Source organism: Schistocerca nitens, chromosome 3 (genome assembly GCF_023898315.1).
Source record: "Schistocerca nitens isolate TAMUIC-IGC-003100 chromosome 3, iqSchNite1.1, whole genome shotgun sequence".
In the NCBI taxonomy this organism is placed as follows: Eukaryota; Metazoa; Arthropoda; class Insecta; order Orthoptera; family Acrididae; genus Schistocerca; species Schistocerca nitens.
The window spans coordinates 217,993,644-218,011,801 of NC_064616.1; the positions used below are offsets into that span (position 1 = coordinate 217,993,644).

Consider the following 18,158-nt stretch of genomic DNA (forward strand, 5'->3'; position numbering starts at 1 on the left):
ACCAGCATGACATTGCAGCCCACAATGAACTACGGTGGAGTCTGCTCACAGATGGATATCACTATTGTTTATTATGTCTAAGGCATTAGTCACCTTACGAATGAGTTGAGCAACAAGCAGAGCACATATAACTCCAGTCATGGGAGAGGTTATTGTTTGACAGAGGCTATGTGAGATTTGGTTGCAGCCAATGAGACTACAACATTGTTATTAGGAAGAACCCATCTAATGTATACACAAGTACCACATGCCAACTGCAAAGCATCACAAAAACCACGAATTTCCAATTTAATTTAGTGAGGGCAAGAAATGATCTTCCTACCAATCAAAAGATGATTTAGGGAAATCAACTGCACATAAAGAGCATTCCGTTCATCAATCACATTGGCTGGAACTTCATTCCGATCAAGGCTTGGTTGCCACAAGCACTGCACAAACAGCTTGCACCTTTTGACTGCTGAGGCCCCCCACATGTTGCCAAGGTTGTTTCAAGTTCGCTGCACAAGTTTCACTGGAAACGCCTTACATATCCTCTACACAGTCCCGCGCTCTACCCATGCGATTTCAATATTTTTGGAGCCATGAAGAAAGACATATGCTACGGACAAGGGTGTGCATGCCTGGGTACAATTATGGTTCTGCAAGCAACTGCAAAAATTTTTCCATGAAGGTTTTACTTTTTTCCTATCTGTCTCATTTTCATTTGACTGTCCCTTTTAAATCCAGAGTGTGTGAATTCAGAGCTGCCTATTTCAATGTTTTGAATGTTTATACATATGTATCTTTCCAATAATGAGTTTTTATAGTTTAAATAATATCTTTTGTTGTGAACAAGAATTGTTAGAGGTATCTAAATTGAGAACCTAAATTTATGTTACAAACTGAGAACATGAATCATATTTTTAGGTTTGAATGGAGGTGCAGTACTCAATGAGATCTATGTAATGAACTGAGTCTCAAGGTTATGACTTACTCTATTGTATTCCACAAGATCATCACTGGTATGTCAGAAAAATTTTAATAGGAATACAAAAAGGAGCAGTCTAGCTTTAGATAGGCACCCTCGCAATCTGAGTTACAAGGACAACAGAAAGTCAGTTCCATTAATAGAGAGGAACAGCTACATAAATGAATGAGGACTTCAAGCCATCAATGTGACTGGAATGAGGGACATCACAGTCTTATCACTGATTTCACCATCTATAGCTTCTTGTACCTCATACTAAGTCTTGCTTCATCCCTTTGGTATGAAACCTTCTAACAGTGAGATTACAGCCAGTAAGGTAATGCTATATTTTTCAACTACATAATGACATATTATTTAACTCTTTTAGGATCACATACAACTCAGTGTTGAACACTGTGAAGGTCTTTGGTATGGAAACCTGAAGACATGATTAAGGGTACCACTGAGTAGCCAAGAGTGTCACACTGTTTTCACCCATGTGAACACACATTAAAATTTTGGTGCTCTCTGAAATATTATAAAATAAAGCTCTAATAACCATGTTTGCAGTGCTTTCTTCTCTGAAATTCATCCAATAAAAAATGCTAGGCCTGTGATTTATTCCATCCTTTATGTAAAACATACATATACATATACCACATCCACTGCTGAAATACGTGTAACTCTACTACTCACATACAGCCTTGTTGCTCACAGATGATTAAATATGTTCCATACTCTGGCCACTAACAAAATAATATGTAGGTGGCTGTGGTACACTGTGTATTTCATATGCTTATCTCAACATGCGTAGTCGCCAACTGATGATGTGTGTCAGCCTGTTGACCTCAGTACAAAGGCTGGTAGTAGGATGCATCCAATATTTTTCAAGTATACTATTCTGGCAGATCCTTCCACACACCACATATCTATAATCAAGTCAAGACCACAGAAAGAGTCTATAAAACTTCAGCAGATAGGTTCATTCTGCTACTATTAACCCACACACCTTGCTGTTAAAATATTGAGTGCTTTGAAGAGTCACCTTTTTCGCTCCCCCAAATGTGACTCCTGCATAAGCTACTAGTAAAGTATGAGGTCCAGAAACCAAATTAAATATTCAAAATTTAAAACCATGTACCTTATTCTAAGTTTAGGAAAATCAAAACAACAATAGGTATTGTTAAAAACATGGCACACAGACAATGTCAAAATCTTGAAGCCAGTTTTGAGTCCATTCCTCCAGCAGTCTGTCACCAGTAATAGCTAGAGAGAGAGAGAGAGAGAGAGAGAGAGAGAGAGAGAGAGCGTTTTGCAAGGCTAGAGGACAAACTAGAAATTTAAAAAATCAACCACAAATAATGAGCACTGATTGGGCTCCTTTACAGTGGACTTTACACACTCTACAGATTGCACAATACTGTCCAAGTACACTGATGGAAAAAAGAATTACAACACCAAAAAATAAGTAACACAGAGTAATAAAATTTTGGGAATACGTTTGTCTAGGTAACATATTTAAGTGATTAACATTGCAAGGTCACAGGTTAAAGTAACCGCAAGATTATCCATTGCAAATGTGAAATGCTGGTACAGCAATAATCGGTGTAGCCAGCAGAATGTTGAATGCAAGCATGCAAATGTACATGCATTGTGTTGTACAGGTGGCGGATGTCAGTTTGTGGGATGGAGTTCCATGCCTGTTGCACTATGTCAGTCAACACAGGGATGGTTAATTCTGTTTGTGGATGACCCTGGAGTTGTCGTCAACTAATGTCACATACATGTTCAATTGGAGACAGATCTGGTGATTGAGCAGGCCAAGGCAACATGTCAACATTGTGTAGAGCATGTTGGGTTGCAACAGTCATACGTGAGCAAGTGTTATCCCGTTGGAAAACGCGCTATGGAATGCCTTTCATGAATGGCAGTACAAGAAGTCGAATCATGTGACTGACATACAAGTATGTATTCAGGGTGTGTGGAATAACCATGAAAGTGCTCCCACTGTCATACGAAATTGCACCCCAGATCATGCCTCCAGGTGCTGGTCCAGCACGTCTAGTACACAGACATGATGGTTGCAGGTTCCCAACTGGCCTCCTTAGAACCAATCCCTGGCATCGAGGCAGTACCACAAGAATTTGAAAACACAACACACTTCGACCCTGTCCTCCAATGAGCTCTCAATTGACACCACTGAAGTCGCACATGGCTGTGGTTTGAGGTCAGTGAAATGCACACTAAAGGGCGTCTGGCTCAGAGCTGACCTTCACGTAACCAATTTTAAACAGTTCATTGTGTTGCTGTGGTGCTAACTGCTGCTCAAATTGCTGCTGCAGATGCAGTATGATGTGCCAGAGATGTATACTGGGACTCTAATCTGGAACCTTGACTTCTGTGGTCTTGTAAGCCAAGTTATCCAGGCACGATTCTCAACCTGCATTCACAGCTCTCAGTACATCTGTTCTTTTTTCCAAAGTTTACAGAAGCTTTTCTACATAGAAAGAGTACGGTGGAGAAATGGCTTAGCTGATCCAAACTGGAGAGCGGGCACTGGAGTGAAACACATAAACCAATCTCCACTGATCAGTGTCAGTGAGAGTTGCACCCGTTGAGAGAGTGATAGCAGAGAACAATGCATTTTAAATGCTGAAGTGCATAATTTGCATGAAGGACAAGCATCTTCTGACAACAAGAGGCATGCTAAAGCTTGACTCCTGGGGTAGGCAGTTGCAGGCCCATTATGGCACATTACACATACTGAAGTCCCACCTGAGAAGAAACAGTTGAGGGGCTGTGTTAGTATTTCACAGAATGCATCTTCATTTAGGACATTGTGTGCTAGCAGAAACACAGCACATTTGTAAAATGCAACGTGTAGCAGAAATCCCTCGATGACATAGGTGATAATGAATTTAACTGATGAAAGGAGAAAATATAAAAATGCAGCAAATTAAGCAAGTGCACCATTTCCGAGTTAATTAGCATTGTAGTTAGCCAATCAGGTTGTTGTGTGTGCAAATTCAAGCAGCCTGTCAGAGACAGTGTCGCCAAATGTGTTCTTCGTTTGGTTTTAGGAAACCAAACAATAAAGGGAAACAAAAAACTTGGACATGGAAAGGTAGTAAGTATCGAACCCGAGACAATGACTAAGCAGTCTTGTGTGCTATCATCTGCACTATGAGACAACTGACACTAATTGTGTTTGGTGCACCATTTGAATTTGAATGCACAACAGCCTGATTGGTTAACTTGGAAACAGTGCAAAGTATCAAATTGTTTTCTTAACAATTATTTCTCAGCACAACCTACTCTGCAACACCCAACAAGCTTTTCAGACTGTTTTGACCACCCTCTGTAGAGGGTGCATATATAAGGGAAGCAAACTTGAGGACAATGTTATAGAAAGAGAAAATGTAGTAGGTGAATATGAGATGGGAGACATGATACTGGAGAGGGGGAATTTGACAAAGAACTGAAAGGTCTAAATGGTAATAAATCCTGTGAAATAGATGACATTCCCTCAGAATTACTGAGATCCTTGGGAGAGTCAACCATGACAAAATTATTCCACCTGGTGTGCAAAATATACAAGACATGTGAAATGCCCTCAAACCAAATTTAATTATTTCAATTCCAAGGAAGGCAGTTGCTGACAGTTGTGAATATTACTGAACCATCAGTTCAACAAGTCATTGTTGCAAACTATTGACATGCACTGTTAACAGAAGAATGTAAAAACAAGATGATACGAAGGACGGAAGGAGAGAAGATTGGAGTTAAGCATCCTGTCTACAGTGCAGTCATTACAGACGGTGGGATTACAAAGGAGGGGGGATGAAATCAGCCATTTCCTTTTTCAAAGGAACCATTCATGCATTTACCTGGAGCGATTTAGGGAAATCATCAATGACCTAAATCTAGATGGCCAGACTGTCCTCCCGAATGTGGGTCCAGTGTGCTAAGCACTGTGCCATCTTGCTGAGCACCAACCTTGGGGAAGAGTGGCTTGAGCTCAGGAGCAATGTAGGAACACACAAGACAATACTGACACTACAAATTACCCTAGAAGATAGATTAAAGAGAGGCAAACCTATGGTTATATCATTCGTAGATTCAGAGAAAGCTTTTGCCAGTGTTGACTGGACTGCACTCTTTGAAATTCTGAAGGTAGAAGCAACAAAATACATGGAGCCAGATGTTATTTACAACTTTTAAAGAGACTGCAAATTTAAGAATTGAGGGATATGAAAGGGAAGCCATAGTTGAGAAAGGAGTGAGACAGTATTTTAGCATATCCCTGATGTTATTTGATCTGTGCACTGAGATAGCAGTAAAGGAAATCAAGGAGAAATTTGGAAATGGAATTTCACTCCACGGGGAATAATTAAAAACTCCCAAGTTTGCCAATGGCATTGTAATTCTTCCAAAGGCAGCAAAGGACTTGGAAAAGCAGCTGAACAGTATGTATTATGTCTTGAAATGTAGTTACAAAGATAAGCATTAACAAAAGTAAAACAATGGTATAGAGTGTAATCAAATCAAGCAATGCTGAGGGAATTAGCTTAGGAAATGAGAAATTAATGCTCTGCTTACCAGAAAATCTGTACAATGTTATCTACCAGTCATGCCTCTACACCCGTGTTGTATGAATTGACACTATTTTGACTACTTATGGCATGAACCACCTTTGACATGTAAATACTTTTAAAATAATTTTATTTATTTAAAATTTACATTTTAAAAAACATAATTTTTTTTTGGTTTTACAGGTGCCTTTTTAAGACATAGTTTATTCTCATTCTACACCAAGTGTTTTTATAATATAATTCTTATTATAAATTTGTGCAGGGTCCACAGTTAATAGCAGAATGTTCTGAGCACAAAGGTTTGGTGCACTTATAATTTGACTTTTTCTACTTTTCTACCTTTCTTCTCTACACAATATGTACATGCACATCATCTCTTCTTAGCTGGATGTTTCGCTGCCCTTCCTGGATATGGTGCTACTAATGAATTGATTGACTTCTTTACCCCTGCCAGTTGCTTTTCTAACTTAATGATGGAAGTCCAGTATGTGTCTCCTTTTTTTTAAAAAAAAAATTGTAACAAGCATCCTCCAAATTATGTTTGCTTTCATTACAATTACATCAACCATGATGAGGATCACATCTTCTGGGCCATGATGTGAACACCACCTTTGGGACATTGTACGTCGTCATACTTCTGATGACAATACCATTGGTTGGTCAATAAGAGTGCTAAAGGCAGTAGCAACTTTGTTCTTGTTAGGCACATAAGAAAACCAAATAAGATACAGTGTACTTCACATCATTTAGGTGCAATAAAATCAACAGGCAATTTACCTTTTTTTTTTTTTTTTTGGGGGCTAGAACTGAATAGTCTATTCACAACAAATAACGAGTTGAATCAAGAGATATAAAACAGTTATCACAGGTGATATACCTCCAGACTTTTCAAGTTCAATCACTAGGATTTTCACAACATTCTCTCCAAGTCACACGGCTCTGATTTCTTCCTCCTTTCCCAAATACTTTCATTTTCCAGCAGTAGCTTGTTCAACTGTCACAATTTGCATAGAACTTTATTCCGTAACTACCTGGTTTTGATGGCACGTATTCTCAAAATGGACAGCAACCTCTAAATGTGACCAACTGTACATCCATGGACATGCAGCATCCTTGAATTTAAGCATCCCTCAGGGTAGTTTCCCACATCCCAAAAACTTCTCTGATTCCAGTTTGTCACTTGACCCATGTTCACGTCAAGCTGCTGCAGTGTCAAAGTGCAGCACCCTTGTTGGTCCACATTCACAGTTTTTTAAAGCACGCTGTTACACTGTTGTGACCTCTGTAGTCATGTTACATTTAAATGTTTGAGGTTTTTGGATAATGGAAGACATGCAGTGGGATATGCACCACCAGTCCAACTCTCAGTTTCCAGCACTGAATCACCAATGTAAACATATCCACTGGGATGCTTCAGCATCATGTCAATATTATTAAAGAAATGTCTGCCCCCGGTAGCTGAGTGGTCAGCGTGACAGACTGTCAATCCAAAGGGCCTGGGTTCGATTCCCGGCTGGGTCGGAGATTTTCTCCGCTCAGGGACTGGGTGTTGTGTTGTCCTAATCATCATCATTTCATCCCCATCGACGCGCAGGTCGCCGAAGTGGCGTCAAATCGAAAGACCTGCACCAGGCGAACGGTCTACCCGATGGGAGGCCCTAGCCACACGACATTTCATTTCATTAAAGAAATTTTACAAATCACTGAGATCATGGAGGACAATGTGGCAGTCATCATCCGTTGGCACATTGTACAGCCATATCCCCCTCATTGTCTCATACAAACCTCAACAACACACACACACACACACACACACACACACACACACACACACACACACAATTCAATACAATACACTACAATACAAACTCTAGTGGCAACACTCCCTGTACGAGTCAAAATGTAATAAATCTGTGTTCCCTACACTGATCATTTGGGCCCACATGTATATCATCCCTTTGTAACCTTAATCATTTATTGTTAACATACTGCTTTGCACATCCTTCAAGTTTGCATGAATTTAGCCCTTTTTGCATGGGTGTTTCCTGTTTCACAAACAGTATTGTAGATAACAGATGGGCATGGTTCCCCTAGCTCAGTTTACCACAGTACTTGATCTTACAACAAAACTATATATGAAATTATAAGCATAAGAATGTACAGAGTGTACAAAGCTGTAAAAGTAAATCTTAAAAATATCACCACAATGCTCGCCTAGATTCAAATACATATGGCAGACAGTGAAAACAGCAAAATACTTACATAAATATTTCATCCTTTTCATCAATGCTATCCAAAGGATCATTGACAGTGTAAAACTTATGGAAATGGTGGCTCTGAATTTCAGCCACAATTAAGTGTTCTGTTTTAATTCTAGTCATACTACTGAATGCAGTTAACAATGTTTGTATAGTACCCTTCCGTATCATGTTTAATCGGTATTTACATATCTTGTTTGTAGTATCATGTGGCACAAATGTAACCTAGAAAAAATACAATCATGTTAGAATTTTAATTTTTATTAGAGCAATTTACATCCCTACACAGGTTGCAAATTAAATAGCCACTTCATTTACTTATTTTATATTATGTCCTGGAAGGACAAGTACACATGCTTTATACCAATAAATTAATATGTGCACTCTTAAAACTACCACTTAAGTGCAATTATTGAAGAATAAAATATTACTGAAAATAAAAGCAGTTGAGTGTGACTTTGTATTTCTAAAATAAATTTTAAAAAGGAAACAGCACGTGGATAAAGTATATGCATATTTCATAAGTTTTTTAGCACACTGGACTCACATTCGGGGGGACAACGGTTCAATCCGACGTCTGGCCATCCTGATTTAGGTTTTCCGTGATTTCCCTAAATCGCTCCAGGCAAAGGCCGGGATGGTTCCTTTGAAAGGGCACGGCCAACTTCCTTCCTCAACCTTCCCTAATCTGATGAGACTGAAGACCTACCTCGCTGTCTGGTCTCCTCCCCCACAACAACCCAACCCCATCCTTCATAAGGTTTATACAAAGTACAAATTTCTAGATGACATTTCCTAACTATCTATACCTGTGATTTTATCGACTAACAATTATTCAAAAGTTTTCAGTATTCATTTTGCAAAAACTTATTTCTGCCATGCTCAGCATCTCAAAGAAGTTCCATATTATGCAGTCTGTAATAATTTATTCAGTTACATACTTGGTTAAGTTATCACATGATCATGATTCAACAGCTGCAATAAGGAGGAAGAACGTGGCCGCAGACAGGAAAGAAAAAAGTTTGAGTGTGGCATAATGGATTGAAGTTGGAGAGGCATGTAGACAGAGGTGATGGTGGGTGTGAGATGGCACCTAGGCTACTGAAATCTGAGGCAAAGAGGCTTGTGGGATAGAAGTATGCAGCTCCCATTTACATTATTCAGTGACGCATTGGGGAGGGGGAAACCTGGATGAATTGAGTGCTGAATCAGTCACTGAAGTTGAGCCTTTTTCACTCAGTATGTTCTATCCCTGGATAATAAATTTTGCTGTTGGCCATAGTTTGGCAGTGATAATTCATTTCTGTTAATATCTGATTGGTGGTCATATCCACACTATGCAGAAGTTATAGCAGAGTTGGTGTTATGTCACAATCGCTTTTATATATGGCCTTACATCTGATACAGCAGAATATCCCTGTGATTGAACTGGAATAGGATGTGCTAGGTGGCTGCACAGGACAGGTTTACACCTCCGCCCAATTGTGACCCTCTCTAATGCCCACTCAACCATTCCCTGGTTATCTATCAGAATTTTCTTAGGTTCAACTTGTCCTCACCTTTGTTTTTAGGTCGAATGCAAACCTCTCAGCAAATGAAAGTGAAGCCAATTCAGTTTAGCTGACAACAGGCGATGCATCTGCACTGACAATCGATCCTCTTACTTAGTATGAAAGAGGTCTTACTAAGGACTTCATTGACAGAAATTACCTTCCAAACCTGGGCCACAAATAGATCTGCCATGCCGTCCACACACATGCTTCTAATACCCCAGCCACAACCATGAACTAGGTGCATAGAAATGGAGCACCCCCCCCCCCTCTCAATTTTACTCATTATCACCCCACTCCCCCCACCAGCGCCTCAACAATATTGCATTGCACCCTGACATTTGGGAATAAACTTCTCCCAATACTTCACACCTCTTCAAAATTGATATTCCACTGTCCACCCAATCTACAAAATTTCTTGGTGCGACCCTGCAGCATATCTCCTCCCAAAACCTTGCCACATGGGTTGTACCGCTGTGAAAGATCCAAGTACAAGAACTGTCTTCTTCCTCTACACTGGGCATCGCACTCCACTACTAACACAAGCACAGCCTATCCTATTAGAGCCATAGGCATCTATGAAACCAGTCGTGTAATACAGCGAATCTGCTAAGACTTCTGCAGTCTTCAACGTGAGCAGGCCACCAACCAGCTGCCCACCCACATGAATAGGCACTATCAAATTGAGGTAAAGAGTGAAGTTGACAACCCAGTGGAAGAAAATACTGACAAGCACAAGCTCCACTTCGTTGGCTGCTTCACAACCCTTGCTGGCTGGACCCTTCCAAACAATATTGGCTTTCCAGAATAACGGAGATGGGAATTGTCCTTAGAACAAACTCCTCCACACCACAGTCGACCTGGCCTCATTATCCACTACCCATATTCCAAAGCCATCTGAACCCCTGTCCCCATATCTCCCACTTTAAACCATTATTCTAAACTCACATGGGTCTGCCTCTTCCTTTGCTCTATTCCAGCTCTCTTTCTATCCCACTTCTTCAATTCATCAAGCAGCTTTCTCTTCTTGTACCAGAGTGGTCTCACTAGTAACACATTTCAATCTCATTCCCTTGCTGCATCTCCCTCCCAGCCATCAGCTTCCCAACCCTCCACCCCTACCTTCCCCTCACTGCGTTCTTGCTCATCTCACCCATTTCACCTGACACAAAACTCAAACCAATCAGCCTGCAGTGCCACAACACTATATGTGTGTGTGTGTGTGTGTGTGTGTGTGTGTGTGTGTGTGTGTGCGACCTCTTATTATTTGTATTCCAACCACAGTGGCACTCCTGCTTAAACAATGGATGATTGACCAGAAAAATTCACATCTTACAATAAATGTGAAATAGAAGCAAATTCTGCCTCAAAATACAAAATTACTTAATGGACACTATTTTATAGCGACTTCTATCCAGGTGAACTATTTTATCAGATACAGGCTGAAATAGCTTTATTTTCTGCATATAAATATAAAAAATGTAACCCATTTTCAATTACTGGTATTGTACTGGCAAAGCTCAATTTGGAATGTGTGTAAGAACCTGTTTGCAAAATAAAAAGTGTACAAATGAAATGACGGATCAAAGTGCTCAGTGATCTGGTGCCATGCTGACTGTGGGCAGTTGAATGGTGTAGTTAAAATACATGCTGCATAATGCAACACAGTACTCAGCCGTGGAACCTGGCATTTTATAACAAAGGAGGGTGTGTGTGTGTGTGTGTGTGTGTGTGTGTGTGTGTGTGTTTGGTAGCTAAAGCTCAAGAGATGGTACAATGCAGAAACTTTTAACATGGCAGATTAGTTGGAAGATCTTTCAAATTATGGTTGCATTGAATATCGTTAGAGGCCGGGCCAGGACTACATCATTAGGAATACCCTACTAACCTAAACAAGTCAGTGTGCAGCAGCCACCCCCGAATGCTTTATGTTGTGCATTGATCATTTTCTTTTCTTATTTTGAAATAAGTGAAGCAGTTAATCCTGGTGCATCAAGGATTTTGATTATGATGCTTACAACACCAGAAGCAATCAGCGATCTCTGTGACTCAATGTGTCAGTTCTGCTGTAGGGCACTGCCCTGAGAAATGGAGGTGGAGCTTGTTCCCTCGTGCCTTTCCTCTCCCCTGCGGCAGCCAAATTCTAGTGCATTTACACTCACGGCCAACAGCCACGATAGCCTACAGTGCCCGCACTCTGTGCTATAGGGACTGGGTAACAAAATCTGTAACTTCTTTGACTGTGTGCCGATATTCTTCTCCTAACGTTAAAATAGAGTTACCACATATTCAATTCTACTTCTACTCTAAGTGTCTTGTCAGTTCTATCTGTAGCACTGTCAAACATGGGCTGCCACCGAAAGGTCGAAATTAATAATCTGCAGATTCTGTAATCATCAAACGGGGTGTGAAAAGACAAACAATGTCCAGAAACATTTTAAATCAGAAATGCATTCAGTTCACCCACACGAAAATGCTGCTCCTTTTCAACAGGACAAATTATTTTTGAAAGTGTAAATCCAGCCAAACGAAGAAAACTAAGAATATTTTGGGAGAAAAAGGTGTTGAGGTTCTTGCAAAAGTGAACGTTCTAGTCAAAACGTTCCCAATGAAACACTTTTTAACAGTCAGTTTCAGAGAACTAAAGTTCGGTTTGTCTTCACTCATGTAGCATTACAACCTTACAAATTTGTGTGTCTAATCATTTACTAACAAAAAAATAGATGGGAATTTCAACAAAAATAGATGCGAATTTAAATTATTTTTAAATAAGTGACTGAGTGCTGTTTTTCCACATTGTCATGTAATAGTCCCAGTTTTGTGTGCTAAAACAATTCCTAATTTTCCACAGTAGTATGCATAATTTTCAAACAGGACCAAATTCTTTTATACTATATGACTTACCTCAATTACCCGTTCTCTTCTGATAGGTAGAGGCAGAGACAAATAGCAAAATGGATCGAATGTTATTGAAACCTTCGCACATTCTGGGCAGACAACAGTAGATTTTAACAGCCCGTGGAACACATCAACAATAATGGAATCATTTCGTCTACGATAATTTTTCCACGACTCTTCTGCAACTTCCTGTGAAAACACAGAGAGGGTGGTGCTTATAAACTATGGTGACACTTAACGAGTACATAAAAAAATGTGTACTATCCTCACACTACAGCACTTTTTTCTGGTCAATGATTGCTCTAATACAAAGATTCCAAATTCAGATAACACATACTTAGTTTAGTCCTACATAATTCAACATAATCTATTTCTTCTAATTACTTCCGCAAAATTAAAATCTCAAGCAACATAATTTGATGACAATAAATGTTCTGGAAAGACATCAGATATACAACAATATGTAAACAGAAAACATTATTGCATAACTGTTTATTATTATAAAATTATGTTAAAATATTACTGTATAGTTAATACTTTACATCAGAACAAACTGCTCAATCAGTCTAATGAAAGTCTCAGTAAATTACTAGGAGACCAAAATACTTATATACTTTAGCTTATATATTTCTCCCACACTTCAAGCTTTCTTTACACGTATCAGTATTTTTTCACTGGAAAATTTGTTATCTCAGAACTATAACTCTAAAGATGTGATGGCTAAACTTCATAAAACATTTTACAACAGGAATATGCTGTATCCCATAACGAAATCGTGGCAGTAAATCACACAGTAGATTCAAATTAGCACAATTAAAAAGACTGCTGTTTGTATCTATGAATTATCATAACAAGAAAACCAAACTAACAGTGAAAATCATATACAGGGTAATACTACAACATATAAGGGAACAGTACAGGTGAAATTATCATATTGTTTGCATGCAATAACCATCTTTTTGTACAGTGAAACGCCACTGATACACTTTTCAAGGGACTTTATAAAAAATGGTGTAAAATGCGTGAAAATGTTAAATGTGGGAAATAACATTTTTAGCTGTAAAAGCTATGTCTAGTATAACCCCTTGCATTTTATGTATGTGCACATAATAGGCATCAAAATACTCATATCACAGACTTGTTTATTATCTAATAATGGTTTATTATCTAATAAAAACTTCTGATATTATGGGAACTGATAACTGGGAAGCAGAAACGTTTGACTCAATTTCATATGCCATTATTGACGTTATTGGAATGCCTGCAGCTGTCATCCATTATTTAAATAATGAAACACTGCATCAGTTACATATTTTTTATGCTTAGCACAGTGTGTTTCGAGAATTTTTTCTTGATATCAAGTGCAAATATTTAAGTAAGTGTTTTGTGTGGTGTTTGATATGTGTTGTTCTGCATATCTTTAACTGTAGTTGTCTTTTTGAGGTTATCCTGTAGTGTGCTTCCTCAGTTATGTAGATAACACCCCCCCCCCCACACACACACACACACATTGTTTTTGTGTAACATCACAAAAAATTCATACTTAAAAATTGCAATTAACAATGACAATAAATACTTGAAACACGTTCTGCTCAGCATGAGAACATACGAATTAGCACTGTGTTTAAACTGAAAACATTTAAGCAACGCAAATTGAATGAAAGTGTCAACAAGTGCTACGAGTGCCCAAAAGCCGAAACACACTACATATGGTTAGACAGAGATGTGAGGACGATTACAACAATCATAAAACTGCGCATGTGCTGTAGAGACAGTTTGGAAATGGTTGTGATTGGTCATGATACCTTTATTCATACAAACCTAGTTACTCCTGTCAGCCACCATGCAGAGTAGTTTGGTAGCGGCAGGAGATACAGAACGAATTCTTCCCACTTTTACACACTTACCAGTTTAAATCCACTAAGTAGAGCACCCTGGCGTCAAGAAACTTAACTACATAATGTTTGTAAACACTACTTGTCAGCCAACATCATGCCAGCATCATTTTACATCAATTTCCCCCCCCCCCCCCTCATAAAGCATAAACTGCGGGAAAATTATAAATATGTTGACGCAAAATTGGGTGTGAATTAACATTGTGGACATAGGAAATTTGACAGGAGTGATAAAAAATGTCGTAAATGGCGGGAAAACATTAATTCCAGGAACGTAAAAGTCGGGTTATACTGTAGTACAATTTCAAATATCAATGAATTTTATGTATAAATTCACACATAAAACAAGTGGTGCCATCAAAATAGCTACCATTCCAGACAATAGCGAACAAAAATACACAGATAAGTGCCTTAAACAAAAACAAAACTTTTAGGGGAAAAGTAAACACTCATAGGAGCAGTTTCTCTCCAGCCTCAATGAATTCCTTCCTTATAAGCATTAAATAATGCACATTCCTAGTGTTTCTTTTGTTACAATCTGCTACTTCTACCTTACACACCATTTCTTTATCTGTGGTTCCTCACAGAGTAATCCAGTTGTTTTAAATTCAGAGGCCTTGGAGGCAATATGACCTGTTGACCCCTACCAGCCTCATAATTGCTAAAAAACAGAATATAAATTATGTCTGTAGTCTGTCAAAATGAGCTAATAAGCCATGAACAATGTATTCATTCTTGTAGCCAAATTAAAGATTACAAACACTTTCTGTTGTAAGAACAGCAGATAGAATCAGCTGGAAAGTGAAGTCATAGTGTGCAAGATCAAATGTTTTTACCAATAACGCACCATAATCTATTTTCTCCAAATTGTACTTAATGCATCTTCTCTGGCAAAAATCTATTTTCTGCGAATTGTAATTAATGCATCTTCTCTGGCAAAAGAGTTTTTCTTTTTGTGTGAGTATTGTGCATATTGGGAAAAAAGGTTGTGCAAGAAATCTGTTTCTTCACTGAATAGTTCATATTGCCAGAACAAGTTCCCATAAATGGAAATTTTTCATATTTGTCTGTAGATGTACATATATTTTTGATAGTTTGAAAGCACAAATTTCTGAATGTGTTATATTAGACATATGTAGTACTTAGTTTTCTTAAGAGTGAAATAAATCATCCGGATTATCGCATCAAAAAAACTTTTGTTTATATTATTCTTTAGCTTCTCCCAGAGTGTTCATTGGCATAACCATCCATGAGTGTGAAGCTGGTTGCCCGTTTGACACCAAGAAGCAGCAGATCACCTGTGTACTGTTCTATCAACTTTTATTAAGATTGGCAAGACTACAGTCTTACTTTACTGCAAAGAATCCCATCTCCCTTAAATGTCTGTTGAGAGTAATAACACTGTTGCACTTCAGAGCTTCCTATTTAAGTATGTCTCTCCATACAGAAAATGTGTTGCTCCAGCACTGTTCTATTTCAAACCACTCACGAGTTTTATATTTACATAATCCTCATTACAGAATGTCTGCATAATAAGACTATGCAGCATTTTCTGAAAAACAAGTATGTTAGGCTCACCACAGTACCTTTTTATAGGCTGGCCCACACAATGCTTGTTTAGACGAGCAGGCAAAAAACACGTATGTAGTATAAACTGTCCAGTAAATAATGCTGCATGATGCCTGTCTTACCACTGAATGTACTGTGTTCTCAAAGTTAAGAAAGTCTTCTGCCTCATTTCTAACAAATTCAGTGTAGTTTGTGACAACATTCTTCATTTTTACATAAACTTCTCACAGTGTAATCATTCTACATATAAATTATTTCTCAAGCCAAAGGCTGCTTTGAATGCCACAGTGGTTAACTATGCAGGGGCCTATTGAAGGTGATATGCTGCTGACGTCCTCAGGCCTTTCAACTGACTTACTCAAGCAGTTACAGAGGACTCTGCAGTTGAAATGGACACCAAACCATGGAACTTAGCCACTTTTTTCATATTAACAAATTATTCCCAGTGGTAAAAGAAGCAATAAAAATTATGTGGACCAAATGAGGACTGAACCTCAGATCATACTAGCAGTAAATTCAACAGAGTGGTACTTTTGTTGTATAGGCCTGTCACTCCACAAGTAATAATTAGAAACTTCTGTCATAATTACACACAATGGAATATTAACCACACTAATCTGAACAACTTCCAAATTATAGTAGATATTTACTGTGTAACAATATTAAATTAAACATACTCACTTTATCTGGACGTCCCTCAGCATCGCGTAGCTCAATGTACGGCTTCTGTCTAATTCGATTTAGGTCCTCATGCAATCCATCCAATAAAAAGGTTAACAATTCTTGGGAGTCATGCTGTTGATATCCTGAGAATTGTGGAGCAAATTTTCCTACCTGGTGCTGCAGTTAAATGAAAAAGAAAAATTATGTATGTGAGACACAAATATCATGTAAAAATTTAATAGGCACCCAAGGCCCTTCATATACTACAGTATGAAAATGTTACTGGTTTTGAAACTACGACTCATGTTAGAACTGGACCTGAAATTTACGGCAAAGCATATCATCAAAACAAGTTCCATGGAACAGAAGAACTGAAGTCATTACTGCTTGTACAAACACCCATCACATGAGCATTGAAAATATTTCAAAAGTGTTCATTATTTACCTTGGTTTTCAACCGAGACATTTGGATTCTAACGCTGTCAGTTTTATAGAAGAATTTTAAACAATTCATCTAAAAAAAATGGAAAAAAAATCAAAGATAACAATCAAACAGTTGTCGTTATACTTGGATAAAAGGGAGTAACCTCATATTAGCCAGGGATGCAACAAGTACACTTGACTGCATATGCTTCCACAGATAGAGTCAGTTGACATAAAACATTTCAGAGTGCAGTACCACACCATAATGTAAACAACTATATTGGAGAAACCAACATTTCGCTCACGGTTACAGATGCCTTCTTCTGGGTATACCCAGAACTTCCGCTGAAATGTTGGTTTCCCCAGTACAGGTTTTTACATTATGATGGTGCACAATACTTTTATGTCACAACAAAAAAGATTCAAGGTTCAAAATGAATCTTTCACTGCAAAATCGAGCGTACGCTATTGTGAAGCTTCTTGACATAAGAAAACCATGCCAGACTCATTTTCAAACTCATACTCATGCCTTCATATGACACTGCTATGAAGGCAAAACTTGTGATCTGGAATACACAGGGTGTATACGCGGACAAGGAAAAAAAAATTCCCGGTTAAAAATACGCTTTCTCCCATGTGATAATACACTCTTTCTGAGTTAAGTGGCAGTATACATTTCCTGGGAACTGTAAAACTTATGAATCCTTTGATTGGTTACAGTTTTATAAACCAGCGTAGAACTTCCTGGCACTTCAGAAAACTATATTCAGAGGGGGGGGGGGGTGTCACACATTTTGGAAAGATGTTTGAAGTACACTCCATTTTTTTTTTTTTGTATTTCAAAAGTATAAATTTTAATTCCACCAAACACCGCATGATACTTTCTGAAGCATTGAATTCGAGATTGCGATGCACTTTTCTAGGCCGGTCATTGTTCATGTCACATAATTTCACCAGCCAATGACAGTAGATATTCAGAGCATAAGACACGTGATGTAGTCAGCCAATAGAAACATCACTGTTAAGTAGCGTGAGCACACAAATAGGAAAAGTTAATGGTTTAAATTTATTTACGTAGTGTCGCTACAAGAAAAGATCTTGCAGATTAATAAGGTGAAAGAGAAGCTAAGCTTTCACACAAAAGGTTGATCTTTTTTGCATGTGTTTCACTTTAAGATAAGTCACACAAATGTGCCAGTAAAATTTTTAACAATGACATAAATGGCTGATCTTCTGGGCTTGAAATTCTTTTAAATGGTCATCCTCAAAGAGTTGCTTTTTAAATGGGAGTCAAACGTTCTGTGATTTAAGAAATTCTTCACACACACACACACACACACACACACACACACACACACACACAC

General features: G+C 38.4%; 1 protein-coding gene across 4 annotated transcripts in view; it reads right to left on the minus strand.

The window, feature by feature from the left end:
* Nucleotides 1–18,158, minus strand: part of LOC126248171 (ubiquitin carboxyl-terminal hydrolase 15-like) — a 181,440-nt gene that overhangs the window by 59,553 nt on the left and 103,729 nt on the right. For all 4 annotated transcript variants that reach the window (XM_049948935.1, XM_049948937.1, XM_049948936.1 and 1 more), the window contains exons 9-11: nt 16,390–16,548; nt 12,251–12,433; nt 7,801–8,021 (exon numbers count right to left, since the gene is read on the minus strand). In XM_049948935.1, coding sequence (XP_049804892.1) covers nt 7,801–8,021; nt 12,251–12,433; nt 16,390–16,548 — 563 coding nt within the window. The remainder of the gene's footprint in view (nt 1–7,800; nt 8,022–12,250; nt 12,434–16,389; nt 16,549–18,158) is intronic.